This window comes from Larimichthys crocea, unplaced genomic scaffold, assembly GCF_000972845.2.
Source record: "Larimichthys crocea isolate SSNF unplaced genomic scaffold, L_crocea_2.0 scaffold97, whole genome shotgun sequence".
Lineage (NCBI taxonomy): Eukaryota > Metazoa > Chordata > Actinopteri > Sciaenidae > Larimichthys > Larimichthys crocea.
Genome location: NW_020861315.1, coordinates 552,258 through 569,087, shown reverse-complemented (window position 1 = coordinate 569,087; position 16,830 = coordinate 552,258). Strand labels below are relative to the sequence as shown.

The window sequence follows — 16,830 nt, the reverse complement described above, 5'->3', positions numbered from 1 at the left end:
GAAAGTGCTCAAACAGGAAAATGATATGTAGTGCTAAGACGTCAATGAGGTATTTCAGGAATGTGTGGCGCTGATAAAATGGATCAACAAGTCAAGCTGTGTCTGTGGGTGGAAACTGACCTTGTCAACCACTCGCACATAAACCTCCAGTATGTCAGAAACATGCACTGTGGCTGTGGCAGGTGCTTGGAATGCCAGACAAAGGTCATGAACCATCAACTTCACCTCCCCTGGGTGGACAGGAGAAACCTGGGCACACACACATCAAATCAAAGTGATGTTTTCAGTAACAGTATGGATTTCTTGAAAATTATATAGTATGTACTGCCATGAACTCATCCTCTCACAAATACAGATGTTACTTCTTACCTGAACTGTTCGTTTGGCCTCTTGGAATACCACATCCACTAATCCTTTGACACTGGTATTGACAAAAAAATAACCCGAACCTTCTTGCAGGGCCAGGTTTGCCTGCAAAACAGAATCCAAATCAATAATGCCTGGTGAAAGTACTAAAAATGATTATGTGATTATACATTGTGAGAGAATTCAGGAATCCATCCTAGTTCACTGTCATGTTTTTCTGACAGCCAGCTTGCCTTGCATGTGACATCAAAGGGGACCACACTGACTCTTTAAGATTCTCGTTCACAGGTCACTAGACTTTACTTAACCTCCACACCTGGCAATCCTATCCTATAAGTTCCTATACCACACAGGATTAGAGAGGGAGGCCCACTGAGGGATGAGGACAGGGGATATAATGTGGGATATATACGTTTCCACTGTGTCTAGCGCTCATTATTAACATTTGAGTTCCTTGAGTTGTTACCAGTGTGATGAAATTTCCAATTTTGTTCTGCATGGTGAAAAGACTACATAGGATTCTTTTATGATGGTATATCAAACGCAATTTGGCTTTTTTAGTAAGACAAGCCATAAAAAGGCAGTCTGTGATTGTTCACCCTTTGTGAGAGCAAAGAGATAAGAAGTGATACGTATGTCAGGCCACAATACTGATAATCTGACCCTTACCTGCACATCTGGGTGGTTGTATATGGTCACTGTGGCTGGAGAAATCTTCACATCTTCAACCAACAGGAGCTCCAGAGTGGCTGAGACAGGGCTCAGGGGGTCATACTGTCCAGAAGAAAGTTGACAAACAATTAGTGTCACGGTGAATGGAAACAAAATGTTCACAGATCAAAAGATTAACATTATACTGATGTTTTGTAAAAGTTCAATTCACTGATATATTTTAAAGTTCGAATACTTCTGCTTTTTAAGAGGAAGTAAAGAAATCTTTCTGACATGTCACTGTTATCACTTACTGGACTGGGAACTTTGGCTGCTGCCAGATGTGAAACCTGGTAACCCAGAGTGGTCACTGTGATAGCAGCAATGCCCGTCTGATGATGGACAAGCACTGTCCGGCGTCCTGTCACAAGATGAGAACAAAAACACAGAAACAAAAGCAGTGATTGCACAAACATCTATCCAAACTATTTATAACAAATCTGCAGAAACAGAAACCACAAAATGTAGTCCCAGTGATAAGTAAACGGATATTTCCCTGTCTGCCTCAGCTGTCTTAGAATTAAATCCTGTCAGAGGTTTCTCTTTAGCTTTTATTACTTTCCAAATGTCTGAACAAAAAAATGAAGTTAAGCCAACAGCTCACTCTTTCCTAAAGACACAATCAAACACAAACTGACAAGAAAGGTTTAAGGCAAGTCGCAGCGTGTTACCGTGAAGTTTCATCTGTTTGTTGGCATCCTTGAACAACAGCAGCTCCATCGGCAAAGTAGGTTCAATACTGGCCACTGGCACCTTGGTTGATTCCCACAAAATGCTCAGAGAGCTAAAGTTATCAAACTTCCGTCCTTGTTGATCAAAAGCAGCCAAGTCCAAAATGGGGTTACGGTAATTTGAAACAGGTACCTATAAGAAGGTATTCTTGATCAATTCATTTTCCAAACACCATGTTTCAATTATGGAAAGAAAAATATATAACTCAAGATTCTGGAAGGCAACATATAATGTGTTGATATTTTCTTTTGTAAGGCAGCTGTGTAAACAGCCAAATGTTTGGATGGACAAAGGAAAGGAATCAATGTAAAAAAAAAAAAAACTGTTGACTTCTGTGAAAAGGGACCCCATACATACCACTTGTTTGTTCTGCTGCAGCAGCGGGCAGGTCAAGTCCAGCTGTGGGCTGGTATACACTGGGACCAGGGTGAGGCGAGATGGGGGGGCGCATACAAACTTGACCACTGCCAGCTCCACAGCAGGATAAGGATTGGTCAGACTGGCCTCATTTCCCACTGTCACTTCCAGCACCTGAAGAATAACATCATGATAACTCTTGAACACTGATAGCAAAGTACTACAAGATTATAAAGCTAGAATTTTTAAAATTTGTTTTCAAGGCACAGGGGAAAAAAAGTTATGAAATTTAACTGTACAATTCAGTTTGCGGCAAATAATATGTTTTTAGTCGATCCTACCTGCTCTCCCAGGGCCTTGCAGGTAGCTCTGACCCAATGCTGATTGTAGGTGTGAGATGAAGGGCTGGTCAGAGTAAGGCTCACACTGCTCTCATCCTCAGCTCTCAAGTTGCAGAAGAACTTTGAGGGCTCCAAAACCCAAGGCCGTGGCCCACCCTCAAACAACATGTCTTTAGATGATCCCAGAGTCACCACGGCCACGGATACAGGATCAATCGCCTGCCAAGTAACATTATTTTATCATGAAACATACAAGTTAACAAAGAAATGCTTTATACATATGTGAACAGATTCGGGAGACCAAAATGTAATAAGAAAATTAGAGATATCTCAATTCAAAAGCAAGTATTCATCTCTCTGCTTGGTCATTCTAGTGTTAAGAGGAACTTAGCTGGAGAAATGTTGAGCAGTGTTTCAGAGGGAAAAAAGCAAAAACTGGGTAAGTGGGTCAATCTTTAGCTACTAGGGCAAAACAAGTGAAGAAACATCACAAAGAATGTCTGCAATATTTTTGACAACTACTACTCAATCCCATGATAGAAAATACAAAGCCTTAAAAGTAGAAAACAGCATGTTACTGTACTGACTGAACCGGAGTGTAGTATGCAGAAAACCCCACAGCTATCAGTGATTCAGGACTGACAAAACTGTTTGTTTTGTGACAGGAGATTTGGTCACCTCATCATAATATGTGTCATACCGTTAAATTAGGTAGTCTACCACAACAGTTGACGTAAATTTGATTCTGGTGCAGTAGTGGAGCCCGGGCATAGAAAACAAATCAGTGTAGCAAGTGTATGATGCATAATTAAAATACACAGAGCACAAAAGAAACCCAGGAGGAGAACATTTTAACACTCATCACATCATCACATTTCTGCCTCGATTGAAACAAGAGGACCGTGTGCATGAACGTGCATGAGTGAGAGTAAAACAACAACAACTAAAAATTACCCTCAAGGCAGTTGGATATGAATTCTGCTAATGGTGATCAAGGTCCTAAAAGCACAAAATTGGACTTTGGACTTACTTTAAGGGGAAGATAGGCAGCAATGGTGATCTTGGCACTGAGGTGAACGTTGCCGTGGGTGTAGCTGACAGTAAGCATGGTGTACCCAGAAGCCAAGGCCTTGGCTCTCACCCCGCTGCAGTGGTGCTGGCCTGGAGCCAGCCTCTCTGGAGATCAGGACAAAGTGGTTTAGAGGAAAGCAAAAATGTAAAAGAGGAATGCAATATGACAATGTACAAATAATCACAATGGTTCACACAGGTGAACTCATTTTTCATCCTCTCTTAAACCACATGGGAGTGCAGAGAGGTCTTATTATTTGTCCCAGGCCACTGTTCTGATTAATAATACACGATTCTAAAATGAAAAGCTGTAGATCTTGCTAACATGGGAACTTTCAAAGAGACTAATGTTGTAATGACAAGCTATAAAAAATTTAAATTCATTAGAGAGTTGTACCCATATAAGCACAGACCATCGCCAGTGTTTTGTTTTGAATATCTTTGGGTGGCTGACTAATACGGATTTGTGTCTGCTGAAAAACATATTTTTGCATTCACTATTTGATTCCTTCTCTCATAATGTGAAACTGCAATTGTTCCAAGTTTTGAATTCATTAAAAAAGTTTTCGGCACCAGTGCTTTCATAGGATATAGGAAAAATTACTGTAATAACTTTAGTTTTTATTACAGTTATTACTGTAACTATGAACACAAGCAGTCTGTGTGCCTGACTATATGACCCCCTGGACTCAACACAGTTACACAGTAGTTACTACACATCTTCCTCCTCATATAAGATAAGCCCCACGTGAATGCTCACTCCATGACCATTAACTGGTCACACAGTGTCATGATTGGTAATAACTCACATTGATTAACACTAAACAGATGGATGAGTCCCATTGAGCATCATTAGTTAGTGACCTCAATATATTCGTTAGAGAAAACACCCACAATATGTGATGACAGTAACTCAGCAATTATATAACAGGATACTATGTTCATTATATTTGTTTCATCATAATAGGACCCAGTCTGATCAGCAGGACTCACCATTTTGTAGTTCAAAGATGCCATAGTTCTCCTCCTCAACCTGCAGGTCGAAATGGGAGCAGTCACTCAATATGACCCGTTCATTTTCCTCCTCCAGCAGGCCGAAAATCCTAAGGGGCAGATCCAGAACCAGGCCCACCCTGGCCTCTACTGTGCAGGGAGCAAAGTCCATGGCCACGGGCTCAACAACATACACCTGAAGGGAAACAGGATGTTTTTACATATGTACAATGCTCATGTAAAATTTTATGTCACAGTACATGGAAGTTTCTGGTGTAACTAGTGCTTTAACATACATCAAAAATCACACATACACCAACAAACTAACTACTTGAGGTCTGGCATTCTGAGCTGAGTGCTATAACGTCTGTTTCCGATTAATCAAAAGGGATCTTACACTTTAACACAAACGTCTATCTCTGTAGGGTTTTTTTTTCCATCATAGTGTCAGACACCAATAAGAACAATAACAACAATCGGAGTCTGCCAAGGGCAAAAATAAACACTTTCAGTGGATGTACAATGAAGGTGCACAATTGAATTAAACACTACATCCCGCTTTGCATCTGCTGACTGCAGCAGATGCACAGTCAGCCGGAGCAGTTTGAAAAAGTGATGGACAAAACATGAGAGAAGAGGGTCCACGTTGTAAATGCTGTAAAAAGCTGATTGAGACAATTGTTTGCATGGCTTCGAAAATAAATAAAACTCCAAACCACCTGATAAAAGTTGCCTAATATGCAAATTAATATCATAGTTTAGGCAGAAATGTATAATCTATCATTGTCTAGTGAAATTTTTAATTATTTCTTCACAGACTGTGTATTAACAACGACAATATGGTGTAACACTTTCACACTTTAGTCAAAGAAAAATAACGAAATAGTAAATACTGTAGCGTTAATCAGGATTATCATTTGTGCTCCATATGGAGAACTGATGGGTGTGCGACTTCACAACATGACAGCTTTTAAAAAGGTCAACTTACCTTCATCTGGCCAAAGTGTAATGGATTGCGTAGATCGTGAGCATAAATTACGCTGACGCCAATGTCACTGACTGTTGTCATCACTCCTTTCACGGTCACGGTGGCGACAGCTGTATTGGAGGAAGACCAGCTGAAATTTCCACTCCCTCCCGTCGCCTGTCACAAGCACCAGAGAGAGAGTCATAATGAGCACAGGAAAGGAACCTCTTGGCGGTAAAAGGACAAAAAAAATGTAACTTATAGTTTTATGGCAAAGAGTATTCGCTACAAATGTTGTCTCATACAAAGGTGACCTATACTCAACACTTCTGCTCTACAACCAATTAAAAAGGCATTCAGGTTTGCATGTATTCTAAAGAGAAATAATTACCTTTATTGTGTACTGATAAGCCCCAACCTTGGGCTGCCATGGAAATGTGAGAATACTGGGACTAAGAACTATAGGGTTATAGATTTCTACATCTTGTTCATTGTGGACTGGGTTGGCGAGTGCATGGACTTTTCCAGTCTGAAACAAAACAGAGAACACAGGAAATGATCAAGCCCTCTCTGCTGAAGTGGAGGAGAGGAACAGAAGGTTAATGCCATAATGATACTCCAGCTGAAATACAGACTCAGAAGACTCAGAGTTGCAATTAAACTCACTTCATCCACAATAGCACTTAGGGTAGCATCAATGAGAGTCAGGCCTTCCTTGAGTGCTTTGACACGATGATATGATCCATTCACAGAAGACTCCTGGACTTCGAAGTACTCCGAGGGGAAACCAGTGTCAATACGGACATTCTGAAAAATCCAAATAACCCACACAGACTTTCAAACTAGTGTATTTGTTTGACTCTAGATAGAAGTCTGGTTTCAAACTATTACCAAATTGAATGTTTTGTGTGGATTTTGATTTACTTAAAAAGGTGACCTTTTCCCCATAACTGCTCTAAAATATTGGCTAATAAAACTCATCGGCTAGCGAAGGAAGAATCAACGTGCACTAAATCTCTCCTCTCTAATGTGTCACGTGTTTCAGTCGGCATCTGATTAAACCTGTTTTTGTTTGGTCTGTTCTTTTTCCAGTTTTCCGTTATATATCAACTTGGAAAATCATCTACGAATGACTGGAATGTAGGCCTGTTACCACTAATAATAGAAGCAAATGTGTAAAACAGAGCAAATGAAGAAATTATTGCTGTGAAAAACAAGCAAGAAAAACAGTTTTGACTGCTTATATAACTAAAGCAGAGGTTGTGCTCTCTGAAATATTTGATTTTATCCATGGGATGCATCCAGAATTTATTTTACAATAATACCCATCTGACTTTCACAACTACCATCACATCCTCAAGTGATACATCCACACAGATACACAATTAAATGCTTTAAAAACGTAATGATTTTACTCCAGCATACTTACATCAGAGAGGTAAATCTTGTTGCCGGATTTATCAAAGACTTCTATTTGGATATTGTATACTCTGCCTGTTTCAAGAACCCAGCTTTCTCCTGGACGGATTTTAAAAGCTAAACAGATTACATAGAGAACAGAGGTTAGCTGCATCTTATAAACACTGAGACACTTCATTGTGTTTTCAATGGTAAGAGCAAGAAACAGACCTAGGTATCCTGGTTCCACCACATACAGGGTGCTGTTGGGGAGGCGAGACACTCCTTGCATACGAAGGCCTGAGTAGATGCTATTAAGGGAAATTAAGCCAGACACACTCATTGGCAATAACAGCTCTAAACTTGCTACTCCTGGTTAGTTAGTCTCTGCTCACAGAGAAAAAACACAAATACCCAGACTTTATATTCTCCTTTGAACATGTTAAAGTAAAGTACATGACATTATACCCTTACAATAACAGGCAACTGCAGAGTGTATGATTTGTTACAAGGATACTCTTATGATCCAGCACCACGTTGATGTGTCCTAGTTGCATTGCTGTAACTCTGGAGGTGCTTTGATCCAGACTGGCCACAGCAACCCGTGGGTTTCCATTAGGGCCAACCACACTGTTCTGAAGGTGCAGCTCATACTGATCACAGGGCATAGAGAGCTCTGGACAAACACAACACAAACACAAATTAGCTTTACTATACTAGAGTACAGCTTGAACAGCTGGGAATAAATACAGTGTTATAATCAGTAACTACAGTAAAAGTAAAAATTTATTTTACTCTTCACTAAACAAAGTCAGACCTGTGATCGTGCCCTGTCTTATCTTCAGAACTCTGTATCGTATAGAAGTTCCCGCCAGTAAGTAGACATCATGTGCAGGACTCAGCATGATGTTCTCCAAAATCAGCAGTCTCACCTCTGCTGCGCCCACATCCTGTGGTACAGATACCATGGTTACAGAACAACAAAGCTTCAGCTTCGCGCCTTAACAAACTAAAACAAACTGGTTGCAGTGTTCAAAAATATATAAACGCAAACAGAAATGCAACTCAACAGTCACTACTGCTGTGACATTATTTATAAGACAGGAAGTAGTCATTACTTCCAAGTAGGCGTTTGCTATTTTTATGATGCATTGCATAGAGTGCACAAGTTAACCAGAGCTTCTCTTCTGATTTCCCCTTTTCAGTTAAAAAATAGACCAGAAAAACTTTGAGGATGTCCATGTAACTTATTAAATTAAGTGGAATGTTGACGGGCAAGAAAAAAAAAAAAAAAACTTTTGTACTTTCTAAACAGCTTACCTTATACAATGGCTCTTGTATTTTGGCCTTCAACTTTGCATGTCCTGTTTTCAGTCCTGACACCAAAATAATATCACCTTGTTTCCCAACACGCTCCATTTCAGATATGTACCCAGGGGGTGTGTATGTGGACTCAGAGAATTTAAGTACCCTTGAGGAGAGAGGGGAAAAGAGACAGATTAGATATATTAGATTATATAGAAATTATATATATATATATATATATATATTATTATCTATATAGATATCTATATTACATCTATATATATAAATATATGACATTAGTATATATATATATATATAATGTTATATATATACACTAATACATATATACACACACATACATTTATATATATATATTATAATATCTTATTCTATGGATTATATACATAATCTACATATATAACACACAACCACCTTAATCAACTCTATATATTATTATATATATATTACATCACCTCTCTCATTACACAAGTTCATACTTATATACTATATATATATATATAATATATATATATATATATATATATTATATTTTATATATATATAATATACTATATATACTATCTATATATATATATATATATATATATCTATATATTACTATATGGGCCCCTGCTCTTCACCCTCAAGAACACTTTATCTAGATAACATTTTAGCTGTTTTGCTCTGTCGAGATGTTTATCAGGTTATCTACAGAGGATATGTGACGACTCATGAACTATCCTGACCAAAACATTGTCTGTGCCTTAAACTAACCAAACCTTAACCAGGGTGGTGTAAAAATCAAAAAAACAGTTTTATTTGTGACATAGCTGAATTGTTGAATCTCAATTATAATCTGTTTAAATGTTACAAATACTCTATGACTATCAGCAGGTGGACTATACAAATTAAATGCTACTAAAGATGATTAATTTTTAGAGAAATTAGTAAAACTGAAACATTAAACTATTCTAGCCAAACAACATCTGGGTAATGCCATCAGTGGTTTTGATAAAGGTGCAAATTAATTTGGGTTGATCATTTTGTCTCTGGTCTCAGACTTACTAACAAACGACAAACAGGGAATATTAACAAAGCAAAGCCTACCGTAATGAATTGTAAGAGTCAGAGATCCATTCACATCTACATCTTTCACTAAGGTCCAGTCAAGACTAGACCTGAAAGGGTCTGAGGTGTTTCCTGTAACATAAAAGAGATTAGACCCCATTCCTTTAAGTTACAACACTATGGGTATGTGATATTTTAAATATTGGAATGCTGAGCGGAGTTTGCGGTTAAATTAGCTAAAAACAAAACCCAATAGGCTTCTAATTACAGGACACTTGACGTCCTTTTGCAATCTACTCCATCTGGGAATCTAAAAAACACTTTTAAACCAAAGAAAACAAAAGCAAAACATCAGGCCCTAGAGTCATCATCAAAAAGAATCAGGCTGTAGCCACAGCTCATTAAACTAAGAGTGTCAGCCCTAAATGGAACCAGTCGAACAGAACAAACAGCCACCGAACAGCAGCAGCCTGAGGGAAAGAAATCTCTGTCTCAAGCCTGCTCAGTCATTACTCTGGAAGTCTTGAAAGGAGCAAATAAACAATATGGTATGACTCATTACAATAGGAGAGTGGAGTAATATGGATTGGAGTAGTATTTATGCAAATTGTTTGTAATAGTTTTAAGGGGATATTTATTAGCGACATCACCAGCAGCCTATAACGAGAATCACTTCATCCTGTGATGAGCCAGTATGTCACTTCAGAGTCCAGTGCGTGAATTTTGAGTGCCAGTGGCGAATCTTCGAGATGTAGCTCTCTGGTGGTCGACACAATCTGGATCTCACTGATTGATGTCAACGATAGCGTCACAGCGCAATACCTGTCCGGTAACTGCAATGGAAGTGGGGATAAACACTCTATACACAGTACATGCTGCATAAAGGAACAGTCATTTTAAAAAGGCACAGCAGCCATCCTTGTTGTCTACCTCCACTCACTAAACACACCCTTATCATATATGTATGCAAATGCAGGACTTGATTCCTGGAAAAGTGCTCCACATTTAAATAATGTGGCTTTTCTAATCTGTTAAGTGGGCTTTTACATGAGCAATAGATTATATCAAATTATGGTTTGGTTGGACAGCTGCCGCGATTTAAGCCACATTCAAATTCAGTGGCTGATAGTCATACTTGGTGTTTATTTATCTATTTTTTGATAAATAAGTATAAGATGCACTGTGTGTGTGTGTGTGTGTGTGTGTGTGTGTGTGTGTGTGTGTTTTTCTGATTACAAAGCAAATGCTCACAACTGTCTGTCATCCATGATTGGCCAACCATGCCACAGGCAACAGATGATACATAATATTTCACAACAGCAAAGCAAGGAAGGAAGACTTTTTTTAAAAAAATGTTGTGCAACAGATGACAGACTGTACTTTGACTTGCTCAAGCTTTTTGAATTACAGCGCACATTTTTTGTTTTCATTCTGTTCAGGAGAAACCATGCAGCACATTTTTGACTACAGACTGTGTTACATATACCCTATAAAGTGGCAAAGACGAGGTGCCTTTGGCAAGGCACTGAAACCCTAAAATCATCTAATTAGCCTTTCCCTATGACATCTACCCACCTCTATACGTCCTCTTTGTGCATGTAAATGAAAGAAAGTAACAACCTGGCGACAAAATTGAATTTCCCCATTGTAGTTCTTCTTTTATGCACGTTTCATTTCCTTGCTCACACCAGGAACAATTCTTGAATGAGCCACTTGTTCATTAATCAATGTATCTTGTGTATTTACCAACATCCTCAGCCAGAATGATACTGGTCAGTCTGGAGGGCTGGGTGTAAAGAGCCTGGGGACGGCTCTCCGGGAGCAGCCTCTGCTACTGTCTTCATCCACAGCCTGGTGCTTGCTACCTCTGGTCTGGTGGACGACCTGGAGGATTATGAGCAGAATAGCCATATAGTTCTTCATTTATCACAATAACAATGCTGATCTTCGTCGCAGAAAAAGATCTGAAGTGGAATAACATTTTTTTTTAAGTTGGTGGAGCTGCAGCTTTAGTGTAAAAAGCTAATAAATTATGTATACTTAACATGGTTTCCAGCAACACCACATGCTAAAAAAACTGTCAACATTGCATACAGTATATTTGGCCATGTGTCCTCATATGTAACACGACACTGGTGGGTTTGTCTACTCACCATCTGTAGCAACCTTCAGTAGTTTCCAACGTGAAGTTAATCTTTGTACTTCTGCAAGCGTAGCAACACTTTGGGTATATTTAGTCTCGAGGTACCGTCGACTTGAATCACAGTAATTATTACGCAACACCGACACTGACAACTTAGAGGACATCATTTCCGCTTGTGGAAATTTATAAGGTCAAATGAATGAATGAAAGCCAAACTTCCTCCGTCCCATTAACTTAGCTGTTTGTGCAGTAGCTTTGGAGTTGTGTCTCTGAGACAGACGTTTAAGTGAGCTAACATTACAGCTACCTCTCAACTCAAACACACGCTGCCTTCCTGCTCACTTTCGTTTGTGTCAGTACTTAACGGCCACATGATACAGTTACAGCGTGCGCCAGCTTTCTATCTGCTCCTTCCTTTGGTTTATCCTCGAGAAGCTTTGAACACACCGAGTATTATTTTTGAAATGGCTAATTTATCAATATTAATGTGTACAGGTAGCAAACAATAGTCTAAAATACGCATATGTCGTTACAATACCCGCCATTAGCAATATTCGACTTCCAGCGCGCATGCCGGGAGTGGGGAAACGTCATGCACGAGGACAGGCAACAGGGTCGTGACGCATTTTCTTAAAGGTACAGTTTGTTTTTGAATTGAATTGAATTGAATTGAATTGAATTGATGAATTGAATTGAATTGATGAATTGAATTAATTCATCCATCCGTTTTTTGTAATCTTACACTCATTTTTTATTTTTTTGGCCAAATGCCGGACTTATGCATTTCAATTTTCATCTATTTATATTGCATAGGTTTAATATAATAATAACCTAATGTGAAGCAAATAATAGATTATATTAACAGTAATTGAATTGAATTGATTCATCCATCCATTTTTTGTAATCTTACACTCAAATTTATTTATTTATTTTGGCCAAAATGCAGACTTTGCATTTCAATTTTCATCCATTATATTGCATAGGTTTAATCTAAATTAACTTAATGTGCAGCAAATAATAAGATTTATGTACAGTAATAATAACTCCATGTGCTTCAACTAACAGTAGTGTGTAGGTAGTAGCCAGGTTTATGCATTCAATTTAATAAGCCAATTTGCTTGCCCAAACCCGCAGATAAAATGAATGTCATTTTAAGTTTATTGTATTATTACATCAATCTTATTACTTGCTTCACGTTAAGTTTGTTAGTTAATTTACATTAAAACCCTGTAATTCCAAGGTGGGAATAACTTTTACAAATGTAAGATGGAAAAGATAGTTGATTTTTGGTTTCATTCCCAGCAGTCTGATGACCTCCTGAACTCATGAGATCTAAATTCTTGCCAAAGGTAATAGGGGCACAAGGAGGAGCCAGACTCATGTACTAGTCAAATCTAGTGCAGTTTGGAAATATAACAAAAAGTTATTTTTATAAAAGTTACCAACAGCAGCTTTACTACTCACATTGCACATGGTGACACGGATACATACACACATTGTCATACACAGTTATTGTCAAGCAGCTATGTCCTTATTTTGGCACAACTATTTCAGCAACTTTAATATCACTTACTGCCCTTTGGAATACAACTGATACCAGTTTATAGGTATATATACAATCTCATCCCAAACCCTTAATTCATCCGATCTACCTGAGGCTTAGGCACTGTCTCAGAGAAGAACATTCATCTTTCTATAAACATTTTTTAAAACTAGTCTAGAATTTATGGCTCTATACTAGAGAGTTGTGTTATATATTGAGGTTATTTCTGATATGTTGTGCTTTTCATTTACTGGATGTGGATAAACTTTAAATACAAACCCCATCATTATGGAAATGAAAAAGGTTGCACACACACACTTCTCTGACTGTGATCTACTCGTACTCTGGCTATGGAAAATAAATGAAACCATTTAAATTAACATAAGCCTTACTTCATGAGAAATGTTTGTTTGCAGTAAGTTGATTTTGTATCGTTTTATATTTATATAAACTACAAATTAATCTATATAGCCAGACAAGGCATGAATTGGGCAACTAGTCATTCTTGCATCTTTTGCATGCACCCAGAGTTTGACTGTCTGGGTTCTTCAGCGTTCTGTCAAGAACATGCAATTCATATTTTCACCCCTAGGTGTCACTGACAGCTACCTGTATAGTATTACTACCCAAGCATGGTGACAGCAGGGAGTGAAGGACAAGTATATGACATAAAAAGAGAAAATGTTCACTTCAACCATACCATATTTATCAAAAGAACAATGAATTGAATAGGCTTTGGCTGACAGTGAGATAAATGGCAACATGTTTGACAGTGTAAAGACTTAAACCTCCTTTGTTTGTTTGTATGTGAGATCATTTTCTGGCATTAAAATTGGCCCAGTGATAAACATGAATTGTTAACAGAATGGTAATTATACAGTCTCAGTTCAACTGGCGGCATTATTTTTGATCCATCCTCTCACTTGCCTTGAACTTTTACACAAATTCTCCTGGTTTGTGCAACTAGTTTCCAGACACGCAGAGATGCACAACTTGATTAGCAGACAGACTTGGTTTTGAAGTGTTTTACATAATGCTGTTGTGCCAAAGGACATACTGTTGAGTCAGAGTTTATTAGCAATGAAAGCCCATCACAGACTGCTGTGTTTCAATGCTTGTCTGTGCGACAACTATTATTGCAACGCACAATCCTCAAGATTATATGTCGTATGTAAGGTCAAGTTCTGCATAAATGTCGAAGTCTTATCATTCTTTCCGATGTGAATAATCAATCAGTGTATACTGTCACATTCTGAAGTTTCACTTTGTATTTCCTACCATGTTTTTTTTTTATACTATTTGATGAGCACGTGATTGTACTGTATACTTCACTTACTCTGAGATAGGATCTCTCGGTGCGCTACGTAGCCCGTTCATTTATTTGACAAAGCTGCTCTGAGTAGGCGTTCTGTCCTACAATTGTTTCATCTTTTTTACCCATCCTATCCAGTGCTCATACAATTCATGTTAGGAGTGAATGATGTAATGCCTGAGAACATGGAAAACAATACCTGAATGTCAAGCGCTGTCTTTATCCACTCTCATGGAGGCTCATGTCTAACAACAAAGTGAGGCACCAGACATGAACTCATTGAAAAGGAAAGTGCTTTTAAGTAGAGCTGTTTCTGGGCCTTGAATAGATGTTATGCGATTTCCTCGTTCAAATCTTTTAGAGCTAGAGTCAGAGCCCGCAAACATAGTGTATCCTATGAAAAAAAGGAATTCTCAATGTTTTTGTCTTTAGTTGACTTTATGCAGTGCTTTAAGAGCTAAACATCAAACTTTTAAAAGCTACTGAAGCACTACATAAAACTTTTATATATTACAGCTATTTTTAGATTTGGAAATGTTGCCTACCACTTATGTGTCTGACATTGATACCATCAAAGCATTTCACCTCTGCTATTACTAAAAACATGCAGCAACACCCATATGTTGCACATAAAATATTTTCCGATGTCACAAATGGCCTGCAGCTGCTTCGAAAGAAAGTTTAGTGTCTCCTCATCTGGCATGCATTAGGAGTCACATCCTTCCTGGTGTGAAGTCAAGAACTTTTTCTTGGCCACCATGTTTGGCAATTGGTCCAAACAAGTGGGTGCAGAAGCTATAGCACTTACCTAAACGCTTACTCAATAGTAATGTTCTCAGTTGGCGGCTCAGCTTTCACCCAGAACTGTAATAGGTCTTGGAGAAGCACTGCTTTAAATAATTTGAGAGGCACACAGCCTAAAGGTAAATGTAAAAAAAAGGGACAGGAGGTGGGACTAGCTGAATGTGTGATTGGAATACTTATGACAGTATTTTGTTGCAGTTGTTCAGCAATGTGGCAAGTTATGATTTATTGATTATAGATTTTATGATTATAATGAAAGGAAGACATAATTTCCTTAACATATCCTTACTTTCCCTTGGAAGTATAAAATTTCAGATTAACTACACCTACATTGAGAAACATGGCCCTACAAAGCTATGCTGCGGTATTAAATTCCATTACATGATCTTAACTACATGCTTTAAATCCCCTTGCCATTTCTGTAGGCATTAGTTGGGATAGAGCTGGGGTGGTTTGTATTTGCAGCTCGATGCATTCATGGTCAAGGAACAATGGAGGTCTAATCTTGGCAAAATGCTTCCACGTGCCTCACATTTAATATAAAGTACACTACTTTAGTCACACAGTGAAAGAGAGTCAAAGATCAAGTTAATTAATTAATATTGGCCTTTTTAAAACTATCACACCACCATTTACATGTTGTTAAATATTCAATGGAGAAATGGCACAGAAATTTTTTGTTATTTCATAGCCTAACCAAAGCTGTTACTGTGCTTCACTTTGGTCTGAACCCCACAGCAGACATGCCATTTAACTACACCCTGGAAAGTCTTTACAAGACACAGGGGGTAGTCACTTTCACCACATTCCTTGGGGTCTTAATTTCCCCCTACAGATGCACAGTGCCCTGCCTTTGGGGGTTACTTTAAATACTTCCTCTCTTTACTTTATCTTATATGCCTGCAGCAGTGTGTTGATAGAAACATATTTGACTACACAAGTAAGAGAATATTACTTATTATTGTAATCAGGCACTTTGGTGTGTATGCAGTTGTTATTGGAATTCTTGTGTAATTCTTGCGTAATGCTGCATTGGATGACGTGCAAAATGATCTAGTAAAGTATTTGTGAAATGACTCAGAACAGTGAAATGAACCAGATAGTGTGGTGAGGTACACCACTACCTCAATTAGAGACCACCCTACACCCCCATCTCTCGAGCCAACAAAGGTTACAACAAACACTATAGTCTCTCTCCCTGTTTAAACAAAAGCAGAAGACCAGGACAATATATCACACAATGGACAGATAACATTAACGCCTGCAGTGTTCGGGGGCCCAAGTAGACAATGATGTCACCATCACTGGCATTAGTTTTAATGAAAACCCTGAAGAATATTAAGCCTGTGCTATTGTCAAAAGAACTGAGGCAAGAATGACTTCACTCTGCTCAGAGAACAAATAATAAACACAGTGTACTAAATTTTAAACTTTAATTCAATAGTCCTAGTGTGAAATAGACAAAGTGCCCATTAGGTACATTATTACGAGGCAGAGTTGCAGTCAGTGAGTTTGGGTAATTAAGTAGTGGCATAAGTCACCATTCAAACATGCATGAATGAGAAATTACAACAGTGTGGGGTGCAATTACCTCCTAAATCAGTGCGTGTCAGATGACATTATCTCTCAGGCAGAGAGCCATTACTGAGCTGAGGGTTTCTGGCCCCAGAAGACTATGGAAAGGTCAACTACTGTGGGGGGAACAGACCATTTTGTCCC

General features: G+C 38.4%; 1 protein-coding gene across 3 annotated transcripts in view; it reads right to left on the bottom strand.

Moving 5' to 3' along the window:
- Nucleotides 1-16,830, bottom strand: part of nup210 (nucleoporin 210) — a 32,782-nt gene that overhangs the window by 11,842 nt on the left and 4,110 nt on the right. For 2 of the 3 annotated variants that reach the window (XM_010756768.3, XM_010756769.3), the window contains exons 5-21: nt 8,257-8,407; nt 7,754-7,886; nt 7,454-7,612; nt 7,168-7,236; nt 6,968-7,074; nt 6,205-6,345; nt 5,930-6,067; nt 5,560-5,715; nt 4,572-4,767; nt 3,538-3,683; nt 2,508-2,726; nt 2,167-2,340; nt 1,749-1,941; nt 1,332-1,438; nt 1,036-1,140; nt 370-471; nt 121-249 (exon numbers count right to left, since the gene is read on the bottom strand). In XM_010756768.3, coding sequence (XP_010755070.2) covers nt 121-249; nt 370-471; nt 1,036-1,140; nt 1,332-1,438; nt 1,749-1,941; nt 2,167-2,340; nt 2,508-2,726; nt 3,538-3,683; nt 4,572-4,767; nt 5,560-5,715; nt 5,930-6,067; nt 6,205-6,345; nt 6,968-7,074; nt 7,168-7,236; nt 7,454-7,612; nt 7,754-7,886; nt 8,257-8,407 — 2,425 coding nt within the window. Of the gene's footprint in view, nt 1-120; nt 250-369; nt 472-1,035; nt 1,141-1,331; nt 1,439-1,748; nt 1,942-2,166; nt 2,341-2,507; nt 2,727-3,537; nt 3,684-4,571; nt 4,768-5,559; nt 5,716-5,929; nt 6,068-6,204; nt 6,346-6,967; nt 7,075-7,167; nt 7,237-7,453; nt 7,613-7,753; nt 7,887-8,256; nt 8,408-9,348; nt 9,430-16,830 lie in introns of those variants that run through there. The other variant, XM_027277280.1, reaches the window with a different exon arrangement.